Raw genomic sequence first — 12,362 nt, 5'->3', positions numbered from 1 at the left:
AAAATATATTAAGTGTATATAACTACATAATATATATAGTACATTTGTTTTTATGGAAAGATAAACCCCAAACTAGTAAATATGATACCTACAAGGAAGGGAAATAGTCAGAGTAGAGAAAACAGGAAGGTTAACTTGTCTGCATATATATTAACAGATACTTGCTTGATAGGCACTATGCTAGTGTTTTACTTTATAATGAAACAAATCCAAATGAATTTCTTTTCTTTTCTTTCTTTTTTTTTTTTTTTTTTTTTTTTTTTGCTTTTTAGGGCCATATCAGCAGCATATGGAAGTTCCCAGGCTAGGGGTCAAATCAGAGCTACAGCTGCTGGCCTATGCCACAGCCACAGCAATGCCAGATCTGAGCCGAATCTGCGATCTACACCATGGCAACACCAGATCCTTAACCCACTGAGCAAGGCCAGGGATCGAACCTGCAACCTCATGGTTCCTAGTCAGATTCGTTTCCACTACACCCCAACGGGAATTCCCAAATCCAAATGAATTAAAACAGTAATTTCAAATACTGTTTCCAGTATTTGAAAAATACTGGAAACAAAATGAAATACATCAACACTTAACTAGACAGTAGATTGGCAGCCAATGTTAACAAATTGTTTCATATGCTTTTAAAATGTAATCATTTTACTGTACATATTCCAAATGGGGTACATACAAAGGACAAAAAAGTAATACAAAGAAATCCTAACACCATTCAGGAATCATATTGTTAAAAATAAAATTGGTATTGTTTATTTGCAAGCTTTATACATAAGAAAAAAAGTAACCATGTTAATAACATTAGGTACCATGACTTTCAGCAAAAGAGAAAAGGATACATATTAAATAAGTTGTTTTTAAAAAATTATAAAATTAAATTGGGAGGTTCCTGTTGTGGCTCAGCAGTAAAGAACCTGACTAGTATCCATGAGGACGCTGTTCCATCCCTGGCCTTGCTCAGTGGGTTAAGGATCTGGTGTTGCCCTGAGCTGCAGTGGAGGTTGAAGATGCAACTCCGATCTGGCTTTGCTGTGGCTGTGGCGTAAGCCAGAAGCTGCAGCTCCAATTCAACCCCTAGCCTGGGAACTTCCATATGCCATGAGTGTGGCCCTAAAAAGAAAAATAAATAAATAAATAAATAGGAAATATCAGTGTGAGTAAATAAATAATAAATTAGAAATATCATGTGAATTCTGTGTATTTCTCTTCAAGAAAAAAAGTACATATTTCCTAACTTCGAGCACTAAATCCTAAAACCAATGGCCAGCCTAGCAGCAAGTATACCTCTAGTATCCACTCAAAGGAATCAGGGCTTCTTAGTGGTCGGAAATATACAAATAAGCCAATAACACCTTTTACTCAACAATAAGGAAACTCTCAAAGTGGACAAAAGACAACTTATTCAGGCTACTACTGGCCAACAACAGGACAAGTTAAGTACCCAACCCCCCCCCAAAACCCGCACTAGGTTGAAACAGTTTAAATATATTCAAGTCTGTAAGTTCATGATGATTTTTTTAAAAAAAAGGCAAAACGCTCATGGTTACCTTTGGAGATTGCTAGGCCACCAACTCATTACTGTACTCTGGAAATAGAGGGAAAGAATTCAGCATTTTTCTTGTCTTTCCTATACAAACTGTATTGCAAACAGCTGGCGGGGTAGTCAAATAGCTTGCTGAAGTAAAAAGTTCTTCTTCACAAAAAATTTCCAGCTAATTAAATACTGAGGATAGAATCAAAGAATCACCATATTGCAAACTCTAATGCAATAATGGATATAAGCAATCTAAATCCAGGACAGGATCTCACCATTAAGTGAAAGGTTCACAGGGAATTTCATCATGGATAAACTGGACTGACAACACCTGAACCCCCATAGCTGCCCAGTTGTAACACCAAAGAGAAAAAACTTGGACATTACTGTTTTGCACCAACTATGAAATCTTGCCCCACCCTCACCCTTCCCAAAGAGTCAAGGCTGAATCTGATCGAGTTTCTAGATCAGTACTGTTCAAAAGACCTTTATGCAATTATGGAAATCTTTATATATACAATTCAAATAGTAGCCATTAGGCATCTGTGACTATCATGCACTTGAAATGTGGCCAATGCAACTAGGGAACTGAAATTTTTGGGGTTTTTTCCTATTTTAATTCATTTAGACAGCCATAGCTGGCTGGTGCCTGCTATATTAGACAGGGCAATTCTAGACCTTACTACCAGTTTAAAGGTGATAAAGGGAATAGATATATAAGTTAAAGGATACTATGTGGATGCAATCAACTAAATCTAGAATGTTAAGGGAAATAAGGGAGGCAACAAAACTGCCATATAAAAAACTTCTAAAAGGTGTATCAACCCAATGCAACAAATGGGTCTCTAAAGGACTTTGATCCAAACAAGCTAACTGTAAAAACACGTATTTGGGACAATTGGGGAAATCCAAACTCAGACTAAATATTGACATTTCGGGTATTTTACTAATTGTCATAGATGTGATGACAGTAATACAATTTTGTAAAACTGAAAACACTAATTATTGAAGGAAGAAAGCCTAAAATACCATAAAGACCAAAAATTCAATTCCTGAAACATATGTCAACGCTGGCTTTAGGTGAATTTCAAATCAAGTTAATATACATTTAAAAGTAGGAAGTTCTGATAAAGTGGACTACTACTGATGCTGTCACCACCTACCACCACTAGTACACAAGTAAGAACAGGTAGGATCAAGCAAGAGTGTTCTACCTTTAATGGGAGAAGAGTGGCTTCAGTACTATTAATATACACAATTACTAGAAATAATTTTAAAAACTGAATCAACATACATTTTAAAGTGCAGTTCATTTTAAAGTGAAAGTTTATAAATGTCTAACCCGTTTTAATTTGTCTTTCTTACTAATCACTGATAATGATATAATCAAAAGGCAGAATAAAAATCCATCTAAAAATGATATGGGGAGTTCCCCTCGTGGCACAGTGGTTAACGAATCCGACTAGGAACCATGAGGTTGCGGGTTCGGTCCCTGCCCTTGCTCAGTGGGTTAACGATCCGGCTTTGCCATGAGCTGTGGTGTAGGTTGCAGACGCGGCTCGGATCCCGCGTTGCTGTGGCTCTGGCGTAGGCAGGTGGCTACAGCTCCGATTCAACCCCTAGCCTGGGAACCTCCATATGCCGCAGGAGCGGCCCAAGAAATAGCAAAAAGACAAAAAAAAAAAAAAAAGGATACGGTATTCAAAATAAAACACATACACTTTATTATATAATTAAGCTACAGTTGTGATCAGTATAAATATAAATATTCGAAGGTAGCATGTAGTTAATAATCCTTGATTTCCTCTTCATGTCTAGAAAATTAAATGCACGCATGTGGGAAACTATTACCACAGGGCACTAACCCTACAATACTGCTTTATTAAAAGAAGAAAAAATTCTTAAAGACTGGTTTAAGGAACTGTCTGTAAGGCTCAAGGAAAACTACTTTGTGCAAAGAAATGTACTGTAATTGCAAAGGAAGAGTAGTCGCTGACAGCGGACTCATCTTTACTGTTTCAAGAAGCATAAGAAAAACCTCATTATAAGCCTAGATTTACCGCCTTAAAGTATCTTGATGATTAAAGTGTTCTAAGGACCTATACCTTTTATTTCCTCAATTTATCATTTATTTCCCATCCCTGATTTGTATGGATCCCTAAGTCCAGGGTTCCCCAATTGAGTCCTTCATGTTTTCTGCCACATTTCTGTACCTCCAATACGTTTTTAACCAACTCACTTTTTAAAACTTGCTAAACTTCCCACCCGTGAATGAACCGCTATCACCTGCCATCAATGACCTAAGTCGCAACAATGCTAAGAAGCTAACCAGATGAGGCAGCCCAGGCGAGAGGGCCTTGCCGAGGATCCCTCCCCTGAAGTGGAAGAGTGGCCCGCGGCTAACTCCGCTCCGGGAAGACGAGCAGCTCGCCCACCCCGCCGCCCTCCCGCCGGCCCGGTCTCTAGGTAAGAGCTGACCACCTGGCTGGCCGGGACCGCACGCCGAGGGAGGCCATATCCGGCTTCGCGGGTCAGCCGGGCGTCAGCGAAAAGGCCGGGGGGCGGGGCGCCGGGGCGGAGCCGGGCCGGCGGGGGCGGGCCTGGAGGCCAGCGGGCGGCTGAGGAAGCAGGCCCCAGGCCATTCGGCCGCTCGGCCCGCGGCCCCACCGCAGCCAGGGCTACCTCCAGGCCCAGAGACGGCCGCCCCTCGCCCGTCCGACGTTCGCAATGCGGTTAAGGGCTGCCGCGAGCGCTCCCCGAGCCTTCCCGCCGTTACCTACGGCTGGGGGTGCGCACGCGCGGCACCGCCAACCTGACGTCCAGCCACAGCAGTCAGCACGTTCGTTTTGCCCACTGCTCCTTCACTTTTAATTAAAACAATGTCCTCCCTAACTCCCCCTGTGCTCCGGCAAATGGGCTCACCCACATCCGGGGATCGGAAAGTGAAGGACGTCTGGGTCACGTGATGCTGAGGGCGCGGTCGGCGGGGGTGTGTGACACGCTGGGTTTGGGGCTGGTAAAAGGGTTTGCGCGCACGTAATGTAGGGTCTGGAGATACGGGAGCGCGTTCGGACTCCTGCCGTTTCTCTTGGCTTAGGTCGTTGTTTTCACATCATCCTCTCCCTCCTAACCACTTCTCTTACCACACGTTGGGCGGGGAGGAGGGGAACTTGCTTGGCTGTCCGGACCCCCCCCCCTCGCTTCCGCATTTGGTATATCCCGCCTCGGGCCGGAAGCCGTGGCTGTGGGGCGGCCTCCCAGGCCTGTATGGACGGTGGTGGCCCGAGAGGGTCATTTCTAGCGAGGGAAAAGGCGTCCCAGTTTTGCTCATGTAACTGCATGTTTCACAGAGCTCTAAAGCAGAGATGAATAAAACTGCCCTCCCCCCGGGAAACGCAGGCGTCTCGTGTCTGGAAAGACCGTGTGACAGGCAATATACCAAGATCCTGATGGGGATCATTCTCTGTGCCCAGAGAACTATGGGACCCGCGGAGGGGCGGGGACTGCGCTCTTCTGGCTCTTAGAGAACGACTCCTGCAGAAGACGACCTGGGAGCTAAATTTTTTGGACAGTTTGGGGTTAGCTGGGGAAAAAAGGAAGAAGACAGAGCATTCCAGGCATTGGGACAGTCGTATGTGTAAGAAAACTTTGTTCAGGAAAGTGGTAATGCTTCATTCTGTTGAGTGAGGCAAGTGTTTGAGACGTAGTCATTTCCTGGTCATTGCCCCTCTTTGCCCGTCTTGTGCTTTCCTTTTTTCCAGCCCCTGAAGAGAGAAGGCACCTTAGCGCCTAACTCTGGAAATGGCATGTTGGTTCTGATGAGCTGACGCCAGCTTTGAGTTTGGAAGGAAAAATGGGTGTGTTAGTGATGGGGTAAAGAACTTTGAGTGCAAAGGCTGGAAAGGATAACAGAGTTAGAGGTGTTCGGAAGAGGGACAGGTGAAAAAAGATTGAGGCCAAATTGAGGAAAGATGTGCTGAGTCACTGACAAAAAATTTTACTACACACAGCAATTGGAAGCAGTAATACCTGAGCAGTTGGTCACAAAGTCGACCTGACTTGGTTAGTAGATCATAAGGACAAAAGGTAGATCAAGGGCAGGATGTGGGCTGAAGCTGGAGTGATCTGAGAAACCCTTACAGAAAGGTGGGATCTGTGTGTGACTGGGAAAATCAGCTGGAAGGGACTGTGATCTTGTAAATAACCTGACCCGGATGAGATGAGTCTTTCCCAAAGTGATATCATGCCAAAAGACACATCCAGGCTAAAAAGCTTGGAGAACCCCTAGTGCTAGATTACATCATCTCCTCATGCTTAAGAAATAACCTCTTTGGCTTTCAGATCTGGCAAGAGCAAAGCTGCAGGAAAATGGACAGTGAGGTACAGAGAGATGGAAGGATCTTGGATTTGATTGACGATGCTTGGCGAGAGGACAAGCTGCCTTATGAAGATGTTGCAATACCACTGGTAGGCCCCTGCTTATTCTGAGGTGATGGGTTAAAGGTCTGATATAGTAGAAGTAGGATATCAATGGGCACATAAACTAGTAAAGCAAAGAAATCAGTGCTGTAGAGTCCTCTAACTCTAGAATCCTCTGAAGAACAATTATCTTGTTTTTTTTTTATTTGAAGAGAAATGTGTTTCAGAGAACTGATGTGACCAGCTCAGTTAGGGGTCATGCCAGAACTAGAGCCCAGGTCTTCTGAGCCATGTTCTGTCTGCCACACCACAGGTGGGTTTATCAGTTGACATTTTTAGACACTCACATTTTTGAAACACACACCTATCCTAGGTTCCCTGGAAAATACTCAGAAGACACCTGGCTTTTCTTTTTTTTGCATTTAGACCATCGAGCTCTCTTGTTTCCTGATCTTTGGAAAATTCTGCAAGGAGTTTGTTAAATCTCGTGTTATAAGTTATCTAAACTTTTTTTTTTTTTTTGAATGAGGGCTTATTAAAATTTGTATTTATGTTACCAAGGCCTAACAAGGAGAACAGGGAGTTTTCCTTTAGAGCCTACCAACTTTCCTAGGAAGAGCTGGTAATAGAAGACAGCTTGCAGGCGGACTGCTGCTGCCATTGACATTTCATTTAAGAATAAGTGATAACAGAGTTCCCTGGTGGCCTAGCAGGTGAAGGATCCATCATTGCTGTGGCTCTGGTCATTACTATGGCATGAGTTCAGTCCCTAGTCCAGGAACTTATGCATGCTTAAGGCATGGCAAAAGGGGGGGGCGGGTAATATGTTCAATGAATAATACACATAACACATAACTTAGTTCAAGTTTAGAAAAATAGTCAAAAGCGCATACAAGAACTATAGCTCCACTTATCAAATACCTGTTTTGTGCCATGGACCAAGATCGAAGTCTGACGTATATTATCCCTGATGCTTAAACTTCGGGGTGGTGGTGTTACCCTCAATGTACAGGAAGGATATAGGATCAAAGAGAGGAATTTGCCCAAAGGCTGGTAGCTGATAGGTTGGACTTGACATCTAAGTCTCTGAGACTCCAGATCCTGTTCTGTGGACTTTTTTGGTATCTTCATTCCACAAGCAACTCTTTGAAGCCTACTGTGTGCCGTAAGACTGGGTAAACATAAGTATAGTTTCTGCCCCTCAGGGCCTAGAGATGCAACATAATAAGTAATTTTAATAGTAGGTGCTCTTAGTGGGGGGTGATAAACAGCTACAGCCAGGCAGTAGACATCAGGAAGGGCCTCAGCGAAAAAAAATCACATTTAAGCTGGTCACGAGGAAGGACCAGAGGTTTAGTGGGTAAACAAGGGCCCTCCAGTAAAGGGGACAAATGTGCAAAGGCTTAGAGTTTTGAAAGGCTTTGGGAGATGGTGAAACCTCCGTGTGGATGGAGGGTATACTCGTCATCAAATGTGGTAAGAAAAGTTGGTGTTGGACCCAATTCTGAGAGGAGCATTGGATGCCATGCTTAGCCCTCATCTTAAGGATATGCAGGAGTGAGTGGTCTTCAAAGTGGAAATCTGCCTTCTCACTCACATAGATTAGAAGATCAGCTTAGCATTGTTAAAGAATGTCTGTTGTGGAGAAAGGGTTCAGTGACAGGGCAGAGACCAGTTCGGATGCTATTATAACGTCTAGACAAGGAAGAAAGGGCCTAAACAAAAGCAGGAAAGTGGAGGGAGTTGCTGAATTCTGGACATGCTAACAGCAGAATTTCAGGACCATTTATGTAGAAAGGGTTGAGGGAGAAGGAAATTTCAATGCCGACTTCCAGGTTGTAGCCGGGCCGTATTGCTAATCCATGTCTTTTCCCAGGGCCTGCAGTTCTAAGGCAATGTTTGTGTTAGTTAGCTTTTGCTGCTGCCTAACAAATAACCCCAAAACATAGTGCCTTAAAACAACTGCTGTTTATGTCCTGATTGTGACACTCAGCTGAGAGAGTCTCCTGATATTTGCCAGCTTGGTTGATCCCTGCTGGACTTGGTGGTGTTTTGTAGTCGGCTGGCGGGTTGGCTGGAGGCTGTGTCACTCAGGACACTTTGACATGTCTGGCAGTTAGCAGGCTGTCAGCTGGGATGATGAGTTGACGAAGCCGTTACCCAGGAGACTGGTCCAGCCTTCACATAGTCATCTTAGGTTCTAAGAGCAGCATGAGGAAGCTGCAAGGCTTTGTGGTGCCTACACCAAGAGGTCACATGGCCGGTCCTACTCCAAGGTTGGGGAGATAGACTCTACCTTTTCATAAGGAGGAGTAGCTGCCAAGAATTATGGCCATTTTTGTAGTAGCCCATAATAGATGATTGTGTTCACAATACTTTATGATACTTTGTTTTCCAAGCACATAGGCAATTTTATATGTTGGCATTCCTTGCAGGAGGCAGTCATCCAAATGAAAGACATGTTATTTTTGAACAAGGTGAAATTAAATAATTTCTGAATGAAATAATTCATTAACCAAGGACTTGTTATGCTTTGTCAGCTATGAGTAATTATTGAAACCAGACTTTTTCTTTGAGGGTATTATTGCTTTACAGTAAATGATAGTTCCTTTCAAGTTGTACAAGTATGTTTGAATCTGCATGTTACATTTGTAGAGCAGGATGTATGTGTTTCAAATATATTTGTACGTATTGTAAATAAATTACTTTTTATATATTGAACATCATTTTGAAAGAGAAAAACAAGTCAATTTAGATAATTGAAAAGCAATATCTTGCTATCGGTGATTTCTAGTATGAAGCAGAGTTCTGGTAGTAATAAATTAAATTTAAAATACAAGGAAACTCAAAAAAGTTCTCACCACACACACAAAAAAAAATGGTTTACTATGTGAGGTGATGGATGTGCTAACTAACCTTACTGCAGTAATCATTTCACATATATACACGTATCTTATCATGTTGACCACTTTAAACTTACAAGTGTTGCATCTAAAATAAATCTTGGAGTTCCCGTCATAGCTCAGCAGTAATGAACCTGACTAGTATCCATGAGGATGTGGGTTCAATCCCTGGCCTCACTCAGTGGGTTAAGGATCTGGCGTTGCTGTGAGCTGTGGTGTAGGTCACAGACATGGCTCAGATCCCACAATGCTGTGGCTGTGGCATAGGCCAGCAGCTACGGCTCCAATTCAATCCCTAGCCAGGGAACTCCCATATGCCGTGGGTGCGGCCCTAAAAAGCAAATGATAATAATAATAATAATAAATAAAGCTGGAAATAAAGTATATATACAAACTACTCTAGATTCTACAATAAGTCTGGCCTGTGGCTTAGGGTTTGAAGAAAACTGCAGGTAAGATAGGTTAAGTTGCCTTGCTCCACCACTAGGGGGCAGTCTCAGCTACTATGTTATATTTCTAGTGCTCCCCACTTACCTCTCTTACAGTAGGCATGCTGGGTTCAGGATAGTTTTGAATGCCTATCTTGTGCCTAAGGAATATGAGAGCAAATGTGGCGTTCTATAAAGTAGCCTCCTAAAAAAAGAGTTAGTGCTGGTTCTGTTCGGTGTTCCTAGCCTTGCACTGGATATCTCATGCAGTGCTGAGCACCCAACTAAATTACCTGTAGTCCTGTGAGGAGACTGCTCTTTTCTCTCATTGCCAGAGAAGAAGCAGAGGTCCCGAGGGTCTGAATACCTAGCACAAGAAACCCAGCAAATGGTGGAGCCTTGAATCTTGGTGGCTCCCAGAAGCCTGTGTCATTAGCCTTCTGCCACACAAGTGCCAGGGCCCTAATGCCATCTTCCCTACTGGAGACGGCAGAAGAGGGTGCATTTGAGTGATACTCTGTGATACTTCCTCACATCTTTTATTCCAGCTCTTTTCCTTAGCTTATGCTTCTACCAGCTATGCTACCTCTTTCTAGGAACTCACAGGTTTTAATTCTAAGTGCTCTTGAGTCTTGTTAATGCATAGTGCACCATCATTCTGAACGTCCATTTTACCTTTTCAGAATGAGCTTCCTGAACCTGAACAGGACAATGGCGGCACCACAGAATCTGTTAAAGAACAAGAAATGAAGTGGACTGACTTGGCCTTACAGTATCTCCATGAGAATGTACCCCCCATAGGAAACTGACGCCTGGCTCCTTGTTCATGGACGGATTTTTTTTTTTTAATACATAGCAAAATGTTTTCTGTCAGTGTCCGAATTCGTATCTTTTAGTCATAGATCAACACTCAAAAATGTACATTGGCTTATTTTGTGGCAGCAAAATGCAATGTGAAAATACTCCCCAGAATGAGAAGCTGATTGAGATTTCTCAGGAATATCTGACTCTTTGAACCTAAAATTCTTCATTGACTAGCTTGTGTTTGAACATGATTCATTAAACATTTGCCTTTAACTCTGGTTTTGCTTTACTGTCATTAACCTTTCCCAAATTTACACGTTTCCTATGACACAGGTGATTGAATATATGAGAGGGTAAGATGAGGAAAGATGAGGCCAGGCATGAGAATTATTAACTTTTTATAAACCCCCATTCTGAGGAGGGTCTGAGTGGAGTCTAGATACAGTGGATATATAGACAGCCCATTTACTGATTACTGGGATTCCTAAGATTCCCCAGAATATTTTCAAACTTTGGGTAAATGTATGGATTGAAAGCTATGCAACAGTTAACTTCTGGTTTCCCTATAACTTCCTATGGTGCTATTGGAGAGGCAAGATATGGACCACTAGTTTTATTCAGTAACAGGATTTTCTATTTTCTCAAAGCCCTTTCAGATATAACTGAGGTACCATAGACTCAATATTTAATTACACATTCGTATAAGAACTTGTATTTTGTTTTATTTTTTTGTCTTTTTTAGGGCCACATCCTCGGCATATGGAGGTTCCCAGGCTAGGGGTCTAATCAGAGCTGTTGCTGCCAGCCTACACCACAGCCACAGCAACGCCAGATCCAAGTCACGTCTGAGACCTACACCACAGCTCATGGCAGCGCCAGATCCTTAACCCACTGAGCGAGGGCAGGGATTGAATCTTAGTTGGATTCATTAACCACTGAGCCACGACGGGAACTCAGAAAACAGCTTTTCAGAGAGCTAAAGTACCTAGGCTCCCACAGTTCTTCATTGTAATTAAATGAGGGTTTTCCTACAACTTTACTTCTGGTATATAATAACTAAGACACTGACGTCTAGAAATTATCAGATGTTCTTATGAATCCAGCCTTGCTTGTGGGCCCAGCCCTTCCCAGGAGTGTTGGTAGACCAATGAAATATGAAAGTTGTCTGGATTTCAACTGAATCAGCGTATGATATCTGTACAGTGGATGGTTGCTCTTTTGTCTGCTTGGCTCGTGAACCTCATCTGAGAACTGCTCCCACACCAAATCTGTGACCTGTGATGGTGGCAGAACCATAGCTTGTTGTAGGAGGAATTAGGTGACCAGTTCTGGGCCAGATTATCAACTACAGCTTTGGAACCTGTCCGTCTAGGACTGACTTGAGGATGTTGATGGGCACAAGAGATGCTCGGCTGCCACTGTAGTGTGGCTTTTCAATCAAAACACCCGAGGAGGAGGGTTTCTGCAGAGGGAGGCTGAGAGGCAGTGTCCTGCAGCTGTGGGTGCTGGGGATACAGCAGTGAACAAAATAAGGATGGCAGTGAGGGAAACAAGCTTTAAACGAGCAGGTACACAAATCTAGGATTTCATATTGTGACACACACTAGGAAGGAAAAATGAAAATGTTACTTAGGTTCCTGGAAGCAAAATCTGAGGCAGTCTGTTGTGCAAGGAGTTCATTGCAATTGTGTTCTCAGAAGGGGCATGTGAGGGAAGCAGGGTAGGACAGGGGAAGGCACTGAGCAAAGATGGGGCTTCAGCTGAAGTCTGGCCTCTGCCTGATCCCATGCGTGCGACAGAGCTTGGTGTCACCAAGAGTTTTCCCATCTTGGAGCAAGACCTCTGGCGTCTGTGCTCAGCCTGAGGTGGTCATTCATTGGCTCTGCCCTCCTGGCCTCCCCCAGGGAGGGTGAAACCAGGAGTTGCCAGTGGACAGGGCTCTCCAGGCAACAGTGTGGCTGTGAGCTCGTGGCAGCCAACACAACCAGGGAACGGGCGTGCAGACAGAACCGGCAGAGGACCTGGACCCCAACAGTGACCACTGCAGAGTATAGAGTATGACTGGGGAACTCATTTAGATTAGACAGTCACAGCGAGACCATGTGATAAGTAGCTTTTGATAGCACATCATTTCAAATATTTGCTTCTGAATTTATCCCATTTTCCAAAGAAGTGGCCAGATCCTTAGTGATTTCCTGTTCACAGCAGAGAGCAGACATGCTCAGAACCAACCCTACTCCCTGTTTGAAGAGCAGGCGAGGGAGAGAGAGG

The 12,362-nt window shown here is 43.5% G+C and overlaps 2 protein-coding genes across 18 annotated transcripts in view; one reads left to right on the top strand and one right to left on the bottom strand.

Moving 5' to 3' along the window:
• The window catches only part of CEP63 (centrosomal protein 63), a 101,466-nt gene extending 96,922 nt beyond the window's left edge, over positions 1–4,544 (bottom strand). Inside the window, exons 1-2 of one of the 11 annotated variants that reach the window (XM_021069474.1) lie at positions 4,314–4,453; positions 1,551–1,588 (exon numbers count right to left, since the gene is read on the bottom strand). In XM_021069474.1, coding sequence (XP_020925133.1) covers positions 1,551–1,579 — 29 coding nt within the window. In that variant the 5' untranslated portion in view covers positions 1,580–1,588; positions 4,314–4,453. Of the gene's footprint in view, positions 1–1,550; positions 1,589–3,866; positions 3,986–4,018; positions 4,247–4,313 lie in introns of those variants that run through there. The other 10 variants (XR_002337692.1, XM_005669858.3, XM_021069477.1 and 7 more) reach the window with 10 other exon arrangements.
• ANAPC13 (anaphase promoting complex subunit 13) lies at positions 4,499–10,369 on the top strand. 7 transcript variants are annotated; one of them, XM_021068372.1, is made up of 4 exons: positions 5,006–5,174; positions 5,548–5,599; positions 5,879–6,004; positions 9,971–10,369. In XM_021068372.1, the coding sequence occupies exons 3-4, from the start codon at positions 5,906–5,908 to the stop codon at positions 10,094–10,096; spliced, it is 225 nt and encodes a 74-aa protein (XP_020924031.1). In that variant the 5' UTR covers positions 5,006–5,174; positions 5,548–5,599; positions 5,879–5,905; the 3' UTR covers positions 10,097–10,369. The 7 variants fall into 7 exon arrangements, with proteins under 7 accessions (XP_020924033.1, XP_020924029.1, XP_020924034.1 ...); XM_021068374.1 differs by lacking the exons at positions 5,006–5,174; positions 5,548–5,599 and adding an exon at positions 4,499–4,634; XM_021068370.1 differs by lacking the exons at positions 5,006–5,174; positions 5,548–5,599 and adding an exon at positions 4,507–4,526.

The sequence above is a fragment of the Sus scrofa genome, chromosome 13, assembly GCF_000003025.6.
Source record: "Sus scrofa isolate TJ Tabasco breed Duroc chromosome 13, Sscrofa11.1, whole genome shotgun sequence".
NCBI classification, from domain to species: Eukaryota; Metazoa; Chordata; class Mammalia; order Artiodactyla; family Suidae; genus Sus; species Sus scrofa.
Note: the sequence above shows the minus strand (reverse complement) of the source record. Positions and strands in the feature narration are given on the sequence as shown.